This window comes from Phoca vitulina, unplaced genomic scaffold, assembly GCF_004348235.1.
Source record: "Phoca vitulina isolate PV1807 unplaced genomic scaffold, GSC_HSeal_1.0 scaffold36, whole genome shotgun sequence".
NCBI classification, from domain to species: domain Eukaryota; kingdom Metazoa; phylum Chordata; class Mammalia; order Carnivora; family Phocidae; genus Phoca; species Phoca vitulina.
The window spans coordinates 10795725-10814541 of record NW_022589739.1 but is presented as its reverse complement, the minus strand read 5'-3'; the positions used below and the strand labels follow the sequence as shown (position 1 = coordinate 10814541).

General features: G+C 40.0%; 1 protein-coding gene across 2 annotated transcripts; it reads left to right on the top strand.

Moving 5' to 3' along the window:
- Positions 1 to 246: 246 nt before the first annotated feature.
- On the top strand, positions 247 to 16957 carry LOC116646389 (tripartite motif-containing protein 34-like). Of its 2 annotated transcripts, none has more exons than XM_032427068.1 (5): positions 247 to 366; positions 7556 to 8042; positions 10823 to 10918; positions 11558 to 11788; positions 16726 to 16957. In XM_032427068.1, exons 2-5 carry the CDS (start codon positions 7617 to 7619, stop codon positions 16837 to 16839), a joined length of 867 nt encoding a protein of 288 aa, XP_032282959.1. In that variant the 5' UTR covers positions 247 to 366; positions 7556 to 7616; the 3' UTR covers positions 16840 to 16957. The 2 variants fall into 2 exon arrangements, with proteins under 2 accessions (XP_032282959.1, XP_032282960.1); XM_032427069.1 differs by lacking the exon at positions 16726 to 16957 and adding an exon at positions 13107 to 13143.
- The last annotated feature ends 1860 nt before the right edge of the window (positions 16958 to 18817 follow it).

Here is an 18817-nt window from a genome sequence, read left to right as displayed (position 1 = left end):
AAAAGGCTAGGCGCATTTGTGTGAAATTATATTGCTCAGGTAAACCTAGTGCTCCAAAGGACTGATTACCTTGAAAGGACAGGAGAGCAGCGTCTAGGAGTGGAACGGAAAGGAATGAGTGCAACCACTGGCTCATCTGGCCCCCCGCACAAAGCCTTGTCACCTCTTAGGGATCTCCCATTGGTCTGCAGCCTCTCTCCTCCTTTCCTGCCCAAACCAGAGATTTTAACTTTCATTTTCACTTAGCACCTCCGGATCTTGGTGGAGATCGCCCCTGGTTTGCTGAGAGAATCCTGACCACATTCCCTCCCTGGCCTGCCTCCACTCTTCTCCAAGGAGGCACGACTTCTCACCTGGTGTCTGAAGGTGTGTGGAGTGGTTTGCGGAGGGCAGAGGTGGGGAGAAGACCTGAACTTTGGAGTGAGTTGAACGTGTGTTCAGGCAGCTGCTGTGAAGGGTGGAGGGGGGTAATGCCCAGCTTGCAAGCTTCCGGCTGAGAGTGAGGGGGGGAGGGATATGGGCTGGGGAGGTTGGGGGAGGGGCAGTCCCCAAAGAAGGGAGGTTTGAAGGCTTGAAAGGCTTTGTTCTTTCATGGAGGGACCATTATTTCTACAGGCTGAATCTACCCTGGAGATTCTCCTTCCCATTCTATAATTTTGAATTGCACCTTGCTGAGGACAAGCCAGAATCCTCTATTTTTCAGAGGTAGAAAGTTCCTTCTCTCCACAGCAAGAGCAAAGGCAGAGGGATCTTTGAATCCTAACATTTTAATGCGCATCCCGTAACAATGTAGCATTTCTGCATGACTCTATGTAAATTCTCATCAACTTGGTCTGTCTGTGCTTAGGAGCTTAATGGGGTGACAGCTGCAAGCCCGAATCACTTACCTTACTCATCCCTCTCCCGGGGCCATATCTGCCACCCAGAAACAGAGGCCACCTGAGAGATCAGGAGCAAGGGGAGCACTTTCCAAATGTGGTATCTTTTCTAACTTTTGTTTTTTTTTTAATTTAACTTTTTTTATTATGTTCAGTTAGCCACTGTATGGTACCTCAGTAGTTTCTGGTACAGTGTTCAGTGTTTCATTAGCTGCATATAACACCCAGTGCTCATCGCAACCACTGCCCTCCTTAATACCCATCACCCAGTCACCCCATTCCCCCACCCCCCTCCCTTCTATAACCCTCAGTTTGTTTCCCAGAGTCCAGAGTCTCTCATGGTTCATCTCCCTCTCTGATTTCTCCCCCTTCAGTTTTCCGTCCCTTCCCCTATGGTCCTCCATGCTATTTCTTATGTTCTACTTGTGAGTGAAACCATATGATAATTGTCTTTTTCTGCTTGATTTATTTCACTTAGCATATTCCCCTCCAGTTCCATCCATGTCAGTGCAAATGGTGGGTATTCATCCTTTCTGATGGCTGAGTAATATTCCACTGTATATATGGACCACATCTTCTTTATCCATTCATCTGTTGAAGGGCATCTCAGCTCCTTCCACAGTTTGGCTATTGTGGACATTGCTGCTATGAACATTGGGGTGCATATGGCCCTTCTTTTCACTACATCTGTATCTTTGGGGTAAATATCTAGTAGTGCAATTGCTGGGTCATAGGGTAGCTCTATTTTTAACATCTTGAGGCACCCCCACACTGTTTTCCAGAGTGGCTGTATCAGCTTGCATTCCCACCAACAGTGTAAGAGGGTTCCCCTTTCTCCACAACCTCTCCAACATTTGTTGTTTCTTGCCCTGTCAATTTTTGCCATTCTAACTGGTGTAAGGTGGTATCTCAATGTGGTTTTGATTTGAATTTCCCTGATGGCTAATGATGATGAACATTTTTTCATGTGTCTGTTAGCCATTTGTATGTCTTCTTTGGAGAAGTGTCTGTTCATGTCTTCTGCCCATTTTTTGACTTGATTATTTGTTTTTGAGTGTTGAGTTTGAAAAGTTTATAGATCTTGGATACCACCCCTTTATCTGTAATGTCATTTGCAAATATCTTCTCCCATTCTGTGTGTTGCCTCTTTGTTTTGTTGACTGTTTCCTTTGCTGTGCAGAAGCTTTTTATCTTGATGAAGTCCCAAAAGTTCATTTTTGCTTTTGTTTCCCTTGCCTTTGGGGATGTGTCTTGAAAGAAGTTGCTGTGGCCAATGTCAAAGAGATCACTGCCTATGTTCTCTTCTAGGATTTTGATGGATTCCTGTCTCGCATTGAAGTCATTCATCCATTTTGAGTTTATCTTTGTGTATGGTGTAAGAGAATGGTCCAGTTTCATTCTTCTGTATGTAGCTGTCCAATTTTCCCAGCACCATTTATTGAAGAGACTGTCTTTTTCCACTGGATATTTTTTCCTGATTTGTCAAAAATTAGTTGACCATAGAATTGAGGGTCCATTTCTAGAGTCTCTATTCTGTTCCATTGGTCTATATGTCTGTTTTTGTGCCAGTACCATGCTGTCTTGGTGATCACAGCTTTGTAATATAGCTTGAAGTCAGTCAGTGTGATGCTCCCAGCTTTGTTTTTCTTTTTCAACTTTCCCTTGGCAATTCGGGGTCTTTTCTGGTTCCATACAAATATTAGGATTGTTTGTTCCAGCTCTTTGAAAAATGATATTGGTATTTTGATCGGGATGGCATTGAAAGTATAGATTGCTATGGGCAGCATAGACATTTTCACAATGTTTATTCTTCCGATCCATGAGCAGGGAATGTCTTTCCATCTCTTTGTGTCTTCCTCAGTTTCCTTCATAAGTGTTCTGTAGTTCCTAGAGTATAGATCCTTTACCTCTTTGGTTAGGTTTATTCCAAAGTATCTTATGGTTTTTGGTGCTATTGTAAATGCAATAAATTCCTTAACTTCTCTTTCTACAGTTACATTGTTAGTGTATAGAAAAGCAACTGTATTCTGTGCATTGATTTTGTATCTTGCCACATTTCTGAATTGCTGTATGAGTTCTAGTAATTTGGGGGGGGAAGTCTTTTGGATTTTCCACATAAAGTACCATGTCATCTGCGAAGAGAGAGTTTGACTTCTTCTTTGCCAGTTTGAATGTCTTTTATTTCTTTTTGTTGTCTGATTGCTGAGGCTAGGACTTCTAGTACTATGTTGAAAAATAATGGTGAAAGTGGGCATCCCTGTCAAGTTCCTGACCTTAAGGGAAAAAGCTCTCAGATTTTCCCCATTGATCATGATATTCGCTGTGGGCTTTTCATAGATGATTTTTATGATATTGAGGAATGTTCCCTCTATCCCTACACTTTGAAGCAGGAAAGGGTGCTGTATTTTATCAAATGCTTTTTCTGCATCAATTGAGAGGATCATATGGTTCTTATCTTTTCTTTTATTAATGTGCTCTATCGTGTTGATTGATTTGCAAATGTTGAACCACCCTTGCATCCCAGGAATGAATCCCACTTGGTCATGGTGAATAATTCTTTTAATGTACTGTTGGATCTTATGGCTAAGATCTTGTTGAGTATTTTGGCATCCATGTTTATCAGGGATATTGGTCTATAATTCTCCTTTTTGATGTGATCTTTGTCTGGTTTTGGGATCAGGATAATGCTGGCCTCATAGAATGAGTCTGGAAGCTTTCTTTCTGTTTCTATTTTTTGAAACAGCTTTAGTAGAATAGGTATGATTTCTTCTTTAAATGTTTGGTAGAACTCCCCTGGGAATCCATCTGGCCCTGGACTCTTGTTTTTTGGGAGGTTTTAGATCACTGCTTCAATTTCGTTACTGGTTATTGGTCAATTCAGATTGTCAAATTTTTCCTGCTTCAGTCTTGGTAGTTTATAGGTTTCCAGGAAGGCATCCATTTCTTCCAGGTTGCTTAATTTGTTGGCCTATAGTTGCTGGTAATTATTTCTAATAATTGTTTTTATTTTCTTGGTGTTAGTCGTGATTTCTCCCCTTTCATTCATGATTTTACTAATTTGGGTCCTTTCTCTTTTCTTTTGATAAGTCTGGTCAGAGGTTTATTGATCTTGTTAATTATTTCAAAGAACCAGCTTCTAGTTTCATTGATCTGTTCTACTGTTTTTCTGGTTTCTATTTCATTTATCTCTGCTCTAATCTTTATTATTTCTCTTCTCCTACTTGGTTTAGGTTTTATTTGCTGTTCTTTCTCCATTTCCTTTAAGTGTAAGATTAACTTGTGCATTTGGGATTTTTCTAATTTTATGAGAGAGGCTCGGATGGCTATGTATTTCCCCCTTAGGACCGCCTTTGCAGTATCCCATAGGTTTTGGACCGATGTGTTTTCATTCTCATTGGTTTCCATGAATTGTTTAAGTTCTTCTTTAATTTCCTGGTTGACCTAATCATTCTTTAGCAGGATGCTCTTTAGCTTCCAAGTGTTTGAATTCTTTCCAAGTTTTTTCTTGTGATTGAGTTCTAGTTTCAAAGCACTGTGGTCTGATAACATGCAGCGGATAATTTCAATCTTTTGGTACCAGTTGAGACCTGATTTGTGACCCAGTATGTGGTCTTTTCTGGAGAAAGTTCCATGTGTGTTCAAGAAGAATGAGTATTCTGTTCTTTTAGGGTGGAATGTTCTGTATATATCTATGAAGTCCATCTGGTCCAGTGTGTCATTCAAAGCTTGTGTTTCTTTATTGATCTTCTGCTTAGGTGATCTGTCTATTGATGAGAGTGGAGTGTTGAGGTCTCCTACTATTAAAGCATTATTATCAATATGTTTCTTTATTTTGGTTAATAGTTGGTTTATGTAGTTGGCTGCTCCCATGTTGGGGGCATAGATATTTACAATTGTTAGATCTTCTTGTTTAGTAGACCCTTTAAGAATGATATAGTGTCCTTCTGTATCTCTTACTACAGTGTCTACCTTAAAATCTAATATGTCTGATACAAGAATTGCTACCCCAGCTTTCTTATGAGGTCCGTTGGCATGAAAAATGGTTCTCCATCCCCTCACTTTCAGTCTGGTTGTATCTTTAGATTCAAAATGAGTCTCTTGTAGACAGCATATGGATGGTCATGTCTTTTTATCCAATCTGCAACCCTGTGCCTTTCATGGGAGCATTTAGGTCATTCACATTGAGAGTGATTATTGAAAAATATGGTTTTATTGTTATAACATTGCCTGTGAAGTCCTTGTTTCTATAGATTGTCTCTGTAAATTTCTGGTCTATTACTCTTGGGGTCTTTCTTCTTTTATAGAACACCCCCTTAATATTTCTTGCAGGGCCGGCTTGGTGGTCACATATTCTTTCAGTTTCTGCCGGTCTTGGAAGCTCTGCATCTCTCCATCCATTCTAAATGACAGCCTTGCTAGATAAAGTATTCTTGGCTTCATGTTCTTCTCATTTAGTACCCTGAATATGTTTTGCCAGCCCTTTCTGGCTTGCCAGGTCTCTGTGGATAGGTCTGATGTTATTCTGATGTTCCTCCCTCTGTATGTAAGGAATCTCTTCCCCCTAGCCAGTTTCAAGATTGTTTCCTTGGATCTAAGATTTGTGAATTGTACTATTATATGTCAGGGTGTCGGTCTTTTCTCATTGATCTTGGGAGGGGTCCTCTCTGCCTCTTGGACACAAATGCTTGTTTCCTTCCCCAGATTAGGAAAGTTCTCAACTATGATTTGCTCAGATATACCTTCTAGTTCTCTCTCTCTCTTCACCCCCTCAGGGATCCCAATAATTCTGACATTGGGACATTTCATGGCATCATTGATCTCTCTAAGTCTGTTCTCATGGGCTTCCAGCTGCCTATCCCTATCCTCCTCAGCTTCCTTCCTTTCTATCAGCTTATCTTCTAGATCACTAACTCGTTCTTCTGCCTCATTTACCCTGGTTGTTAGAGAATGAGTTAAACTGCATCTCATTCATAGCATTTTTAAGTGCGGCCTGATTAGATCTCATTTCTGCACTTAGAGATTCTATATTGTCACTAATGCTTTTTTCAAGCTTAGCTATTGACTTCATGATTGCTACCCTGAAGTCTATCTTTAACATCTTGCTTATTTCCATTAGATAATGTAGCAGAGGACATTGTCTCTGGTTCTTTTCTTTGCTGGGAGTTCCTCCTCCTAGTTATTCTGTTGAGGGATGGTTGAGGGCATGTACAGAGTCCAAAATATCAACCATGACCAAGCAAGACGTGCTGTAGGAAAATTCAGAGCAGTCGGAAGCCACCACCAAAAAAACAAAGTCAAAATGAAATGCAAGAATAAAATTTATAAAATTAAAAAATAAAAATAAATAAAAATTTAAAAAATTGGGGTAAGGGGAAGGGGGGCTATAATCTCTCAGTGTGGACAAAGTAGGGTGTTTCAGTTGTTCTTGGGTGTATTTTGGTCTGTTTGTTAGAAGACACTACTTCCCAAAATTACAGGGAAAGTAAAACTTGTATATGTAAAAAGGTAATATTGAATAGGGAAAAAAGGACTACAATGAAGAATGTATCTATAAAAAAATATAGGTGTAAAAAGTACAAGTTAAAAAGCTACTATGAAATATAAGTTTGTATATTAAACATCTAGTTGAAATGAGAAAAAGGTAAAAAGAAAAAACAGAAGAAACATAAGAGAAAGAATAACAAGAAAAAGAGCGTTGTATCTGAAAAATAAACAAGCCATGAGGCAATGCCTGGAGCTCAATATACTATTTTCCCCTGGTGTTGAGATTGTACAGTCTTATGGGGTCCGTGGGTTGTCGCCCTTTTGTTCTTCCAGCCTGTCTTCCAGGGGAGGGGCCTGCCACACTGTTTCTCAGGCGACCCTGCTTGGGTGGAGTTGCCTTGCCCGCTGTCAGGGGGATGGGCTCATTGGAAACCGGTTTTTTGAGTTTCTGTTCTCTGGCGGCTTTCTGCACCTCTTCAGAGGGTCAGAGCACAAATGGCCGCACCCAAACCTCTGGCCCAGAGCAGAGAAATTGCAGTCTGCTCTCTTCACTAAACCCGCCAGGACACAGTCTCTGTTTCTGTATGCGATGCTGAAAACCTCAGCCTCCCAGGGTGCACACCCACAGTGACTCTCTCAGAGGTCATCCCAGGGGCCTGGGCTTGTCCCTGCCCTTTGTGCTTCTAAAACCTCAAGCGGCTCTGGGCTGCATCCACACCCTCAGCTCCTGGGTCATGTCTGAGCGCTGCTCTAAAGCCCTTTCGCAGCCGCTACTGCTCTGCGGGTTTTTGCTGGGTCCCCAACACAGGACACTTTGGCACTCTGGTGTTACAGCACTTTGCAGGAGCCAGCTTATGGTGGCTCCCGCCCCCTTCTGTTTATCTTCGGATATCACCCCACAGATTCATGACTGCCCTTCCTACCTTGAGATAGGCAGTGCTTTTCTGCTTGTAGAGATCCCGATATATATTCTTAACATGTGAGGCTGATTTTTGTGGGTGTTCAGAATGGCTTCATAGATATCCAGCTAAATTCAAGGGACCCATTGAAACGGGGTCCCCTACTCCTACCTTCTCCACCTTTTCTTTCTTGTCCTTCAATATTATGATTTGGGCTTGTCCTTGATTTCTACACAATTATTATAATTTTACTCTTTCCAACTCTGCCCCCTTTTAACCTTGCCAATCATACAGGGATCGGTGAACAAGAGGAGCCACTGAGGTCAGGACAGATAGGAGCAAAGGAGCAGCTGTTATGGCTTTTAAACTCCTTACAAACATAGAGGAGGAGGTGACCTGCCCCATCTGCCTGGACCTCCTGAAGGAACCCCTGAGCCTGGACTGTGGCCACAGCTTCTGCAAAGCCTGCATCGCTGCAGAGAACAAGGAGTCTGTGACAAGCCAAGGAGGGAAGAGCAGCAATTGCCCTGTGTGCCAAATGGCTTTCTGCTCTGGGGAACTGCGGCCTAACTGGCATGTGGCCAACATAGTGGAGAGGCTCCAAGAGGTCAAGGTGAGCTCTGAAGAGGAGCAGAAGAGAAATCTCTGTGAGCGCCATGAAGAAAAGCTTTTGCTCTTCTGTAAGAAGGATGGGAGGGTCATTTGCTGGGTTTGCGAGCGGTCTAAGGAGCACCGTGGTCACCAAACAGTCCCCATGGAGGAGGCTGTCCAGGAGTACCAGGTAAGAGACCAGGATGGAGGGAACACAGGGCAGAAAATAGAACTTGATGAGAAATCACCACTTTGCACTCAACTTTATTTTTTATTTTTTTTAATTTAATTTTATTACGTTATGTTAATCACCATACATCATTAGTTTTTGATGTAGTGTTCCATGATTCATTGTTTACATATAACACCCAGTGCTCCATGCAGTACGTGCCCTCTTTAATACCCATCGCCAGGCTAACCCATCCCCCCACCCCCCTCCCCTCTAGAACCCTCAGTTTGTTTCTCAGAGTCCATCATCTCTCATGGTTCGTCTCCCCCTCTGATTTCCCCCCCTTCATTTTTCCCTTCCTACTATCTTTTTTTTTTTTAGCATGTAATGTAATATTTGTTTAAAAAGATTTTGTTTATTTATTTGTCAGAGAGAGAGAGCACAAGCAGGGGAAGCAGCAGGCAGAGGGAGAAGCAGGCTCACCACTGAGCAAGGAGCCTGATGCAGAACTCGATCCCAGGACCCTGGGACCATGATTCGAGCCAAAGGCAGACGTGTAACCAACTGAGCCACCCAGGCGTCCCAATAAGTACATACCAGGCACTAGTGAATGCCTGGCATTTGGCATAAAGGTTGGCTCTTGGCTCATTTATTTATTCACTCAACACCTTTTTTTTAAGATTTTTTTTTTTTTTAATTTATTTGACAGAGAGAGAGACAGTGAGAGAGGGAACATGAGCAGGGGGAGTGGGGGAGGGAGAAGCAGGCTTCCCGCTGAGCAGGGAGCCCAATGTGGGGCTCTATCCCAGGACTCCGGGATCATGACCTGTGCCGAAGGCAGATACTTAAACACTGAGCCACCCAGGCACCCCCTGTAATGTATTATTTGTTTCAGAGGTACAGGTCTGTGATTCAGCAGTCTTACACAATTCACAGCACTTACCATAGCACATACCCTCCCCAATGTCTATCACCCAGCCACCCCATCCCTCCCACCCCCACCACTCCAGCAACCCTCAGTTTGTTTCCTGAGATTAAGAATTCCTCCTATCAGTGAGGTCATATGATACATGTCTTTCTCTGATTGACTTATTTCGCTCAGCATAATACCCTCCAGTTCCATCCACGTCATTGCAAATGGCAAGATTTCATTCCTTTTGATGGCTGCGTAATATTCCATTGTATATATAAACCACCTCTTCTTTATCCATTCATCTGTCAACGGACATCTTGGCTCTTTCCATAGTTTGGCTATTGTGGACATTGCTGCTATAAACATTGGGGTGCACGTACCCCTTTGGATCTTTGGGGTAAATACCCAGTAGTGCAATTGCTGGATCGTATGGTAGCTCTATTTTCAACTTTTTGAGGAACCTCCATACTGTTTTCCAGAGTGGCTGCACCAGCTTGCATTCCCACCAACAGTGTAGGAGGGTTCCCCTTTCTCCGCGTCCCTGCCAACATCTGTCGTTTCCTGACTTATTAATTTTAGCCATTCTGACTGGTGTGAGGTGGTATCTCGATGTGGTTTTGATTTGGATTTCCCTGATGCTGAGTGATGTTGAGCACTTTTTCATGTGTCTGTTGGCCATTTGGATGTCTTCTTTGGAAAAAATGTCTGTTCATGTCTTCTGCCCATTTCTTGATTGGATCATTTGTTCTTTGGGTGTTGAGTTTCATAAGTTCTTTATAGATTTTGGATACTAGCCCTTTATCTGATATGTCATTTGCAAATATCTTCTCCCATTCTGTCGGTTGTCTTTTGGTTTTGTGGACTGTTTCCTTTGCTGTGCAAAAGCTTTTTACCTTGATGAAGTCCCAATGGTTCATTTTTGCCCTTGCTTCCCTTGCCTTTGCGATGTTTCTAGGAAAAAGTTTCTGCAGCTGAGGTCGAAGAGGTTGCTGCCTGTGTTCTCCTCTAGGATTTTGATGGACTCCTGTCTCACATTTAGTTCTTTCATCCATTTTGAGTCTATTTTTGTGTGTGGTGTATGTACTCAACTTTAATTACCTTGTCATCATAGGCCTGAGGCCTGTGATGTCTTTTCTTTCTATTCTCACCTTCCAAGGCCTGAAGAACATTTTAAAAAAAAATTTTTGCCTGAAGGACATTTTTGTGCATTCCATTAAATTATGAAAGGATAAACCTATAGTACAGATTTAGTCAGAAGTAGATACTTTAATGCCTTGTGCTAGATGGGTGGAGATTTAGTGCTCAAGAGAGGTCCTCATCACCCTGCTGAACAGGAGGGCAGATGGAGATGTAAGTTCTTTCCTTGCTGCAGGGTTTGGTTTGTTCTAATAGTACAAAGAGAATCAGTCCTCTTTTTGATGAAGGGATGGTGATGTCTATCACCTGGGTCTTTTTTTTCTTGATTAATTTTTGGTTTATTTTTTAAATGCAAGTATAATTAAGTACTGGGAAATCTCTCAATATAGTTTTCTGAATAGAATGCAATTTTGTTAATATAATTGATACATTTATATATTTAAAAAGTGATTATTTCTGTAGATGCTGAAAAGATTTTTTTTATTATTATGTTTAGTTAGCCAACATATAATACATCATTAGTTTTTGATGTAGTGTTCAACAATTCATTAGTTGTTGCTCATCACTGGGTCTTAAAGAACACATTCACCACGTCAAGTTTTCTTCCAAGTCATAGATTCTAATTGCTATTCTCACTGATTCTGTAAACTCTAGTCCCTTTGGAGATTGGCCTGATATTTTCCCCATTTATCTTCTATGCTGATGCTGGGAAATCTGACAGTTTTACTCTGGTGTGACTCCTCTCTCATAGGAGAAGCTCCAGACAGCTCTGCAGAAGCTGAGGGAGGAGCAGCAGGAAGCGAAGATGTTGGAAGCTACCCTCAGAGAAGAGAGAACTTCCTGGAAGGTAGGAGGAGATACTTTCTGAGAGAGTTAGACAAAAATATAGACAGGACCTTGGGTGTTAGTGACAAGGAGCTCCCTTCCTTTTTGTTCCCTGATAGTTGATATGTCCAAAAGTATTTTGGTTAGTCCTCTTCTTTATCCTTTCCCTGATAAAGTGGGGGCTGAAAAGTGAGCATGTTATAAATGAACACAGATGTTTAGGGGGAGGTATTCACATAGAAGATGGCTAGTGAATTCTGTGTTACATTCCTGTTGTGATTTTGAGTCTTTGACCCTCCTTGGGGAAGACACTTAGCAATGACTTATGGTTTTGTCTTCACTGTTCAACTTTCAGCCAAGGGTGATGGGATAGGGGTCAGCAGTAAAGCAAGGAGTCTTGGTTGTCCTGGACAGCTGCGTGAAAATAGATCCACACCCAAGGATCCTATTTGGGCTCAAGGTTGGCCTCAATAATGCAAACCTGAGGCCATCATTTTGGAATGTGACGGACAAAAAAATAATAGGAAGAGTCGGTTTCCCCAAGAATTGCTCCCTTGCTTCTCTGTCATTTCCCAGTGAGAACTTTCCAAAGAAAATAGTTCTCTTTCTGACTCCCAGTTTCTGCCGATAGCCTGAGTACCTCTCTTTCTCATTTCTGAAGAATCAAATGCAAAACGAAAAAAGGGGTGTCCAAGCACAGTTTAAAAAACTCAAGAGTATCCTGGAGAATGAGGAGTTGAGGATGGTGCAGAAGCTGGAGAGCGAGGAGAAAGCTATTCTTGACACCCTGGCTGCAACGGAGGATGAGCTGGTCCAGCAGAGCCAGCTGGTGAGAGACCTGGTCTCAGAACTGGAGCATCGGCTGCAGGGGTCGACAGTAGACATGCTGCAGGTAACTCAGGAAGAAGCCCCAGCATCTGAGATTTGACAAAAATGAAGACCGAGTTTCCTTCTCTCCCACGTTGCTTTGCTCTTCCTGGTGGTGACACTAAGGTTCCTTTGGCCTTGCAGTATCCCCTTTCTTGTATGTGTGTCAGAGATTATAGGAATAAATAACAAGGGACAATTTCATATTTATTTATCAAGTGCAGTGCAGAAATCTGATGGTGGCAGAATTTGTACTGTATCCAGTGAGAGTCTAGAGGGCTCTGTGATCAGTGATCTAGTGCTAAGGACTTCTCAGGTACCTCTTCATGATTCAGCTTGGTCACAGACAAATGAACGTCACATTCTAAGACTTTTTTTCCCCTCATAGAATAAACTAAGATTTTTCTCCCTCTTTCTCTATTTCCTGAAAAACATAAACAAAAAACAAATTGTGAAGGACTAGTATTATTTATTCTTTAAATATTCGATAGAATTCACCAGTGAAGCCATCTCATTCTGGGCTTTTCTTTTTCAAAAGGCTTAAAATAATATTTAAAAATATGTACTAGGTTTGCTTACATTTTTTACCATTCTTAAGTCATATTTTGATAATAAATGTCATTGTAGGGATTTGTCCACTTTAAAGTTGCCTGATTTGTAGACATAAAGGTAGTCATAATAATCCCTTATAATCCCTCTGGTTTCTACAGCACACACAGTAATGTCTCCTCTTTTATTCCTGATTTTGGTGGTGTGCTTTTTCTCTTTTTTTTTCTTGGACAGTTTAGTTGTCTTTGGTCAATTTTATTGATTTTCTTCAAGAACAAACTTTATTATTTCATTTACTTTTTTAACCATTTTTTTTCTTAAAGGTTTATTTATTCGAGAGGGAGAGAGAGAGAGCATGAGCAGGGGTGAGGGCAGAGGGAGAGGGAGAAACAGACTCCCCACTGAGCAGGGAGACCAACAGCAGTTCAATCCCAGAACCCTGAGATCACCACCTGAGCCAAGGCTGCCACTTAACAAACTGAGCCACCCAGGCGCCCCGCTTTTTTTAACATTTCTGTGTCATTTGTGTCTCGTCTCCTCTTTATTGTTTCCTTTGTGTATGTGTATATGCACGCATGAACATGAGCGTGTGTGCATGCATGGACACAAATGTGTGTACATACATGAACACTAATGTGTATGCACACATGAACATGAGTGTGTACACACATGCACACAAGTGTGTGCATGTGTGCATACATGAACACATGTGTGTGTATTGAGTTTAGTTTGCCATTCTTTTCTAGTTTCTTTTTTTAAATTTTTTAAAAATATTTTATTTATTTATTTGACAGAGAAAGAGATAGTGAGAGCAGGAACACAAGCAGGGGGAGTGGAAGAGGGAGAAGCAGGCTTCCCGCCAAGCAGGGAGCCCAATGTGGGACTCGATCCCAAGACTCTGGGATCATGACCTGAGCCGAAGGCAGACGCTTAACGACTGAGCCACCAAGACGCCCCTTTTTCTAGTTTCTTAAAGTGAAAACTTTGATTACTTATTTGAGACCATCATTTCTGATATAGTATTTAATGATATAAATGCAATGATTTAGGTATATTCCATATATTTATTATATTTATTTATTTAATTATTATGTTCAATTAGCCAACATATTATTCCACATATTTTGATTCTTTAGTTGTTGTTTTCATTAGTTCTACTTATTTTCTAATTTCTTTTGTGAATTTTTTCGTTAACCCTTGGGATATTTGAAAGTGTGCTATTTATTTATTTATTTATTTAAATTCCAGTTAACCTACAGTGTAATATCAGTGTCAGGTGTACAATATAGTGATTCAGCACTTCCATACATCACCTGGTGCTCATCACAAGTGCCCTCCTTAATCCCCATCACCTGTTTCACATATCCCCCCCACCCACTTCCTCTCTGATAACTATCAGTTTGTTCTCTATAGTTAAGTGTCTTTTTCTTGGTTTGTCTCGCGCTCTCTCTTTTCCCTTTGCTCATTTGTTGTATTTCTTAAATTCTACATATGAGTGAAATCATATGGTATTTGTCTTTCTCTGACTGACTTATTTCACTTGGTGTAATACTCTATAGCTCAAACCGTGTTGTTGCAAATGGCAAGATTTCATTCTTTTTTATGGCTGAGTAATATTCCATAGTATCTATCTATCTATCTATCATCTATCTATCTATCTATCTATCTATCTATCTATCTATCTATGTATCATCTATCTACACCCCACACACATATATATGACATATTCTTTATATATATAAAGACATAAATAAATTATTATATAATATATATACACCATGTTTTATTTATCAGTAATCGGTTGATGGACACTTGTGCTGTTTCCATAATTTGGCCATTGTAGATAATGCTGCTGGAAACACTGGGGTGCTTGTATCCCTTTGAATTATATTTGTGTATTCTTTGGGTAAATACCTAGAAAGTATGCAGTTTAATTTAACAATATTTGATTTCTTACTTTTTTTCTGCTGTGGTTTTCAAATATAATTTCTTTGTAATCAGAAAACACATATTTTATTATTTCACTATTTAAATGTATTGATACTTGTTTTATGGACTAAAATATTGTATGTCCAGAAAATTTTTCTGTGTGAATTTGAGAAGAATGTGTATTCTGCATTTATTAGATAAAATAGTCTATAGATACCTGTTAGGTCAAGTTGGTTAATAGTATCATCCATGTCTTCTGTATTTTTGGTGATATACACGCTATTCTATCAATTATTTAGAGTGAGCTGTCGAAATCTACAACTACTGAATTGTCTATTTTTCTTTTTAATCCTTTCAATTTTGGTTTGTGTATTTTGAAACTCTGCTCTTGGGTACATTTACATTTGTAATTGTTATATCCCTTCTTGATGTACTGAACTTTTTATCATTCTGAAATTTCTCTCTCATTCTCTCATAATATTTATGGTCTGAAAGTCTATTTTGTCTAATATTAATATAGACACGAGCTATTTTATGATTACTGCTTGCAGGGTATATATTTTTCTATCTTTTTACTTTTGCCATATTTGTGTCTTTGTATCCAAAATATGTCTCTTGTTGATAGCAGTACTTGAATCTTGCTTTTTATCCAGTCCAACGATCATTGCCTTTTAATGGAGGTGTTAAAGACAGTAACATTTTATGCTAATGTTGATGTAGCTGTATTTACATTTATCATATTACTGGTTTTTTTTCCATATGTCGCCTGTAGTTTTCATTGTCCTTTCTCCTTAACTAGCTTTGTTTGAGTTAAAGAAATATTTCTAGCATAAAATGTTAAGTTTTCCTATTTCTGTGGGTTTCTTTTGTTGTTGTTGTTGTTTGTTTTTTAATTTTTTTCCCCCTAGTGGTTGTTCTAGTGATTAGAGTATGCATCTTACCCTATCATGGCCTACTTCAGATTAATACTAAGTTAATTCCAGTAAGATATAGAAACTTGCCTCCAACACTGCTTCATTTCCTTCCAGCTCCAACACAGGGATCTTTAATATGAGCACCTGATCCAATGCAGAGCAATGACACGCAGACATAAGAATTTTTTGGTTTTTGTTTTCTGGTTGTGTTTTGTTGTTGGTGTTGTTGTTGGTGTTGTTGGTGTTGTTTTTAACTGGGAAGAGAAGTTCTCTTTTCTTCTGGAGTTATATCAGGAGATTCATGTTTCCTTCATGAACTGAGAGTAAATTCAATATAGAGGGAATAAATAGAATTTGGAAGACATAGACCAGATCCTGATGATAGGGTTTGAGCTTCAAAATTCAGCTTTGATTAAAGTTATAATTGCTCCCCCAAATCCTTTTCTCTACTTGGTTTTGCTTTTTGTCATATACAACATAAAAGTTCTAATACAGAGAGCAAAACCTTTTTTTTTTGGCCCTTGTTGACCCACCTGTTGGCCTAATTTTTGGTGACATGAAAGAAGGCTGAGGTAAAGGAAACCAAATATATTGGTAGATGTTTGTTCAAACAACCAAAACAATACCTGTGATGATAAAGAAAATCAGATGGCTAAAAACTGTTAAGAATATGGACTAAACTGAACTAATAGTATACTGTATGTTAACTAACTGGAATTTTAAATAAAAACTTAAAAAAATAAAAACAATAACAAAAAAAAGAATGTGGATTAAATTGCTCAGTAGAACCTGAAGTGCAGGTAAAAATTGTAGTTTTAGGACAGTGGCTGAGTGAATATTTGTAACATTATGAACAATGGAGTATAAGAGAGGAGACGATTTGGTTGGTGAATGGTAAGTTACATATTAAACATTTTAACCCACTAGTTCCTGTGGCTTCTTTACTACTGAATATGTTAACGTGCATCTAAGAGACAAAACTGAGTAAAAACAAAGAGTTGGAAATCAAGTGCATATATGTGTGTGTTGAATTTAAGAGAGTGGATAAGGTCAATTATAGGTAGTGTGTAAAATGAGGAGAGATTTGAAAAACACCTAACTTAATATATTTGCTTGTGTCCTCTGCAAAGCCATGTAAACTTCTTGAGGGATAATATGGTTATTTACTCATCTTTGATTCTCCAAAGCCTGTCCTGAGGTTTGGCAAATAATGGCATATCACTTTATGTTTCTATTGAATAAATGAAAGAACCATTGCATTATTCAAACTTTCTCATGCATTTAGGAAGAAATTATGGGACTCTTGTTTTCCTCATAAATATGTCTCATTTCCAGATACTAGAAGCTTCATGCTATAATTCTACAAGGCTCAAAGCTGTTTCTACCTTTTAGGACATCTGACAACCTCACATGTCTTCTGGAATGATTAGCCTGGATCTTATTTTTACTTATTTGCTCTCACATTGAGACCATCTTTACTCCTACCATGGGGTTGGTGAGGATGTGATGAAGCTTTGTAAATGAGAATGGTCTATTACCTCTTGACTCACGTCTTCCCTTTTTTCCCTAGGATGTGAATCACATCATGGAAAGGTATGTGTGGGGGATCAGAGATGGTCCTTTTAAAAGTGCAGTGAAAAGAGGTTTAAAGTCATTAGAGTTCTATGGTGATCAATTAGAATAAAACATCTCTCAGGGCAGGACAATTTGGGTGTAGTTATATGTTAAATTTCTGTTCACAAATTGTGGTTTGAGTGTTCTGTAACTATTGACAATGGACCAGGTTCTGTGGGAGGGAATGTGGGTGGTGGGAAGTCACACAGTTTGGGTCAGTAGCAGTACTGTGGATAAGGGGTGGCAGACCCCTGTGACTTCATAAATTTTATTCGCCTTGCATGCCCGTAACTAACTCAGGTACTTATATTTCATAGGTGCTTGGCTATGGGAAGTTCATATCTTCTTTACCTGCCAAGCACCTGGAGTTGGAGACAGTTCCCTTATATTTAAACTTCTGCCCTGGGAATAGAAGAGACCTTCTATATGGCTCTGTTTAGATTTCCAAAAACAACCTTGAATCTCATGGAATATTTTGGCCCTAGTATATACACAAGTGATCCATCTCTGTCACACATTTTAGAAGCCAGAATGGAAAGGTAACATCCTTGTGTATAAATTCGCACACCTACCTGACAGCATCAGGCTTTGTCTTAACACATGAAATTCAGGCCATCATTAGATTGGTGTTCGTGTCTTCTGTTCTAAGTGTTTGCAAATTTTCCCAGAGAACCTAAAAGCTCAGATGTTATTCTGAGGGCTTCCCTACTGGGGAGCAGAGTTTAAAGATCTTGGTCCTCCCCAGACAATATTCCCATACTTGATATGTTCCAAACATCCAGGAGCCAGGTTCTGCAACTTCACTTTCTGAACATCTGGCCTGGGAACCTGCATCCATGCAGTGGCTTTTCCACACATTAAGTTTTTTTCAAGGTACCAAAGTTTTGTTTTGTTATATCCATTATTTCATATAATTTCTAGGAGATAGAGAGGGAGAGGTTGATGATTTAATTTTGGAAGGAAGAAACTGTCTCTGAGAGGTCAAGACTTTCCCAAGGTCACACAGAAGGTAACTGGGAAGGTAGATATGAACACATTTCTTCTGGCTCCAAGGTCAGGAGTCTGCTCTCCTCTTTCTCAGGGTCTCTGGGGAGGAGGGCTCAAGCTCTTCAATAGGATGAATAAGAAGTCAGTCATTTTGGAAGGACAAAAATTCAGAAGTGTGGGGTTCAATTTTTGTCATCCTTAGGAGTAAGAACTTGAGTCTGAAGAAACAAAACATGTTTCTCAAGGAACAAAGGAAAGTGTCCCGAATTCCTGATCTGAAAGTGATAATAGAAGCGTTTAGAGGTGAGGAGTGCTAGAGCAAGTGGTTGGCTGTGGGAGTCTTGTGATGGCGGGGGCTAAATGGGGAAAAGGGCACAACTTCTAGGTATGGAGAGAGAAGACAAAGGACATCACATGCTGATGATATGGTCATATTTAATGGGAAGTGGCCAGGTGTCTGGGGCACACTCTCCTTAACCAGTTCACTATCTCTCTATAGTCCCCAATCCTTCCCCTAATCTTCAGGGGAAAGAGATTTCAGGGCTGTCTCCTTTGTGTTGATTATGGTCTTTTATTATTTGAGAGCTGACACATGTAGTGCTACTGAGGTGAGGAGAAATCAGTGTCATCAAGCCACCTTGTTCTCATCACCTTTCAGAATTTTTCATTCCTAGTAGGTCTCATGTTCCAACACCCATGTTTTCCCTTCCAACACATACATACATATTCTGCTTCTGCAGTGTTATACCTCTCCCAAGAACAGACAGAATTCTTCCTAGTTCCCACTCACGTTATTCCCAAGATCCCTCTCAGAGTGTCACAAACAAAGCTAAGTCATGTCTCTCACCCAGCCCCAATTTTTCTGCAGCTCACATGACTCCATATCATCTCCAAAATACAACATATGCTGCCTATTTCTACAGATCGAAGACAAATGAGATGTGTGTGCTGTTGGAAACCAAATAATGCATATAATAGCAAATATGGTGTTCTGGGATCCCTCATTATTGGATTGGGGAAACATTACTTGGAGGTAGATTCTGGAGGTATATGATGGAAAA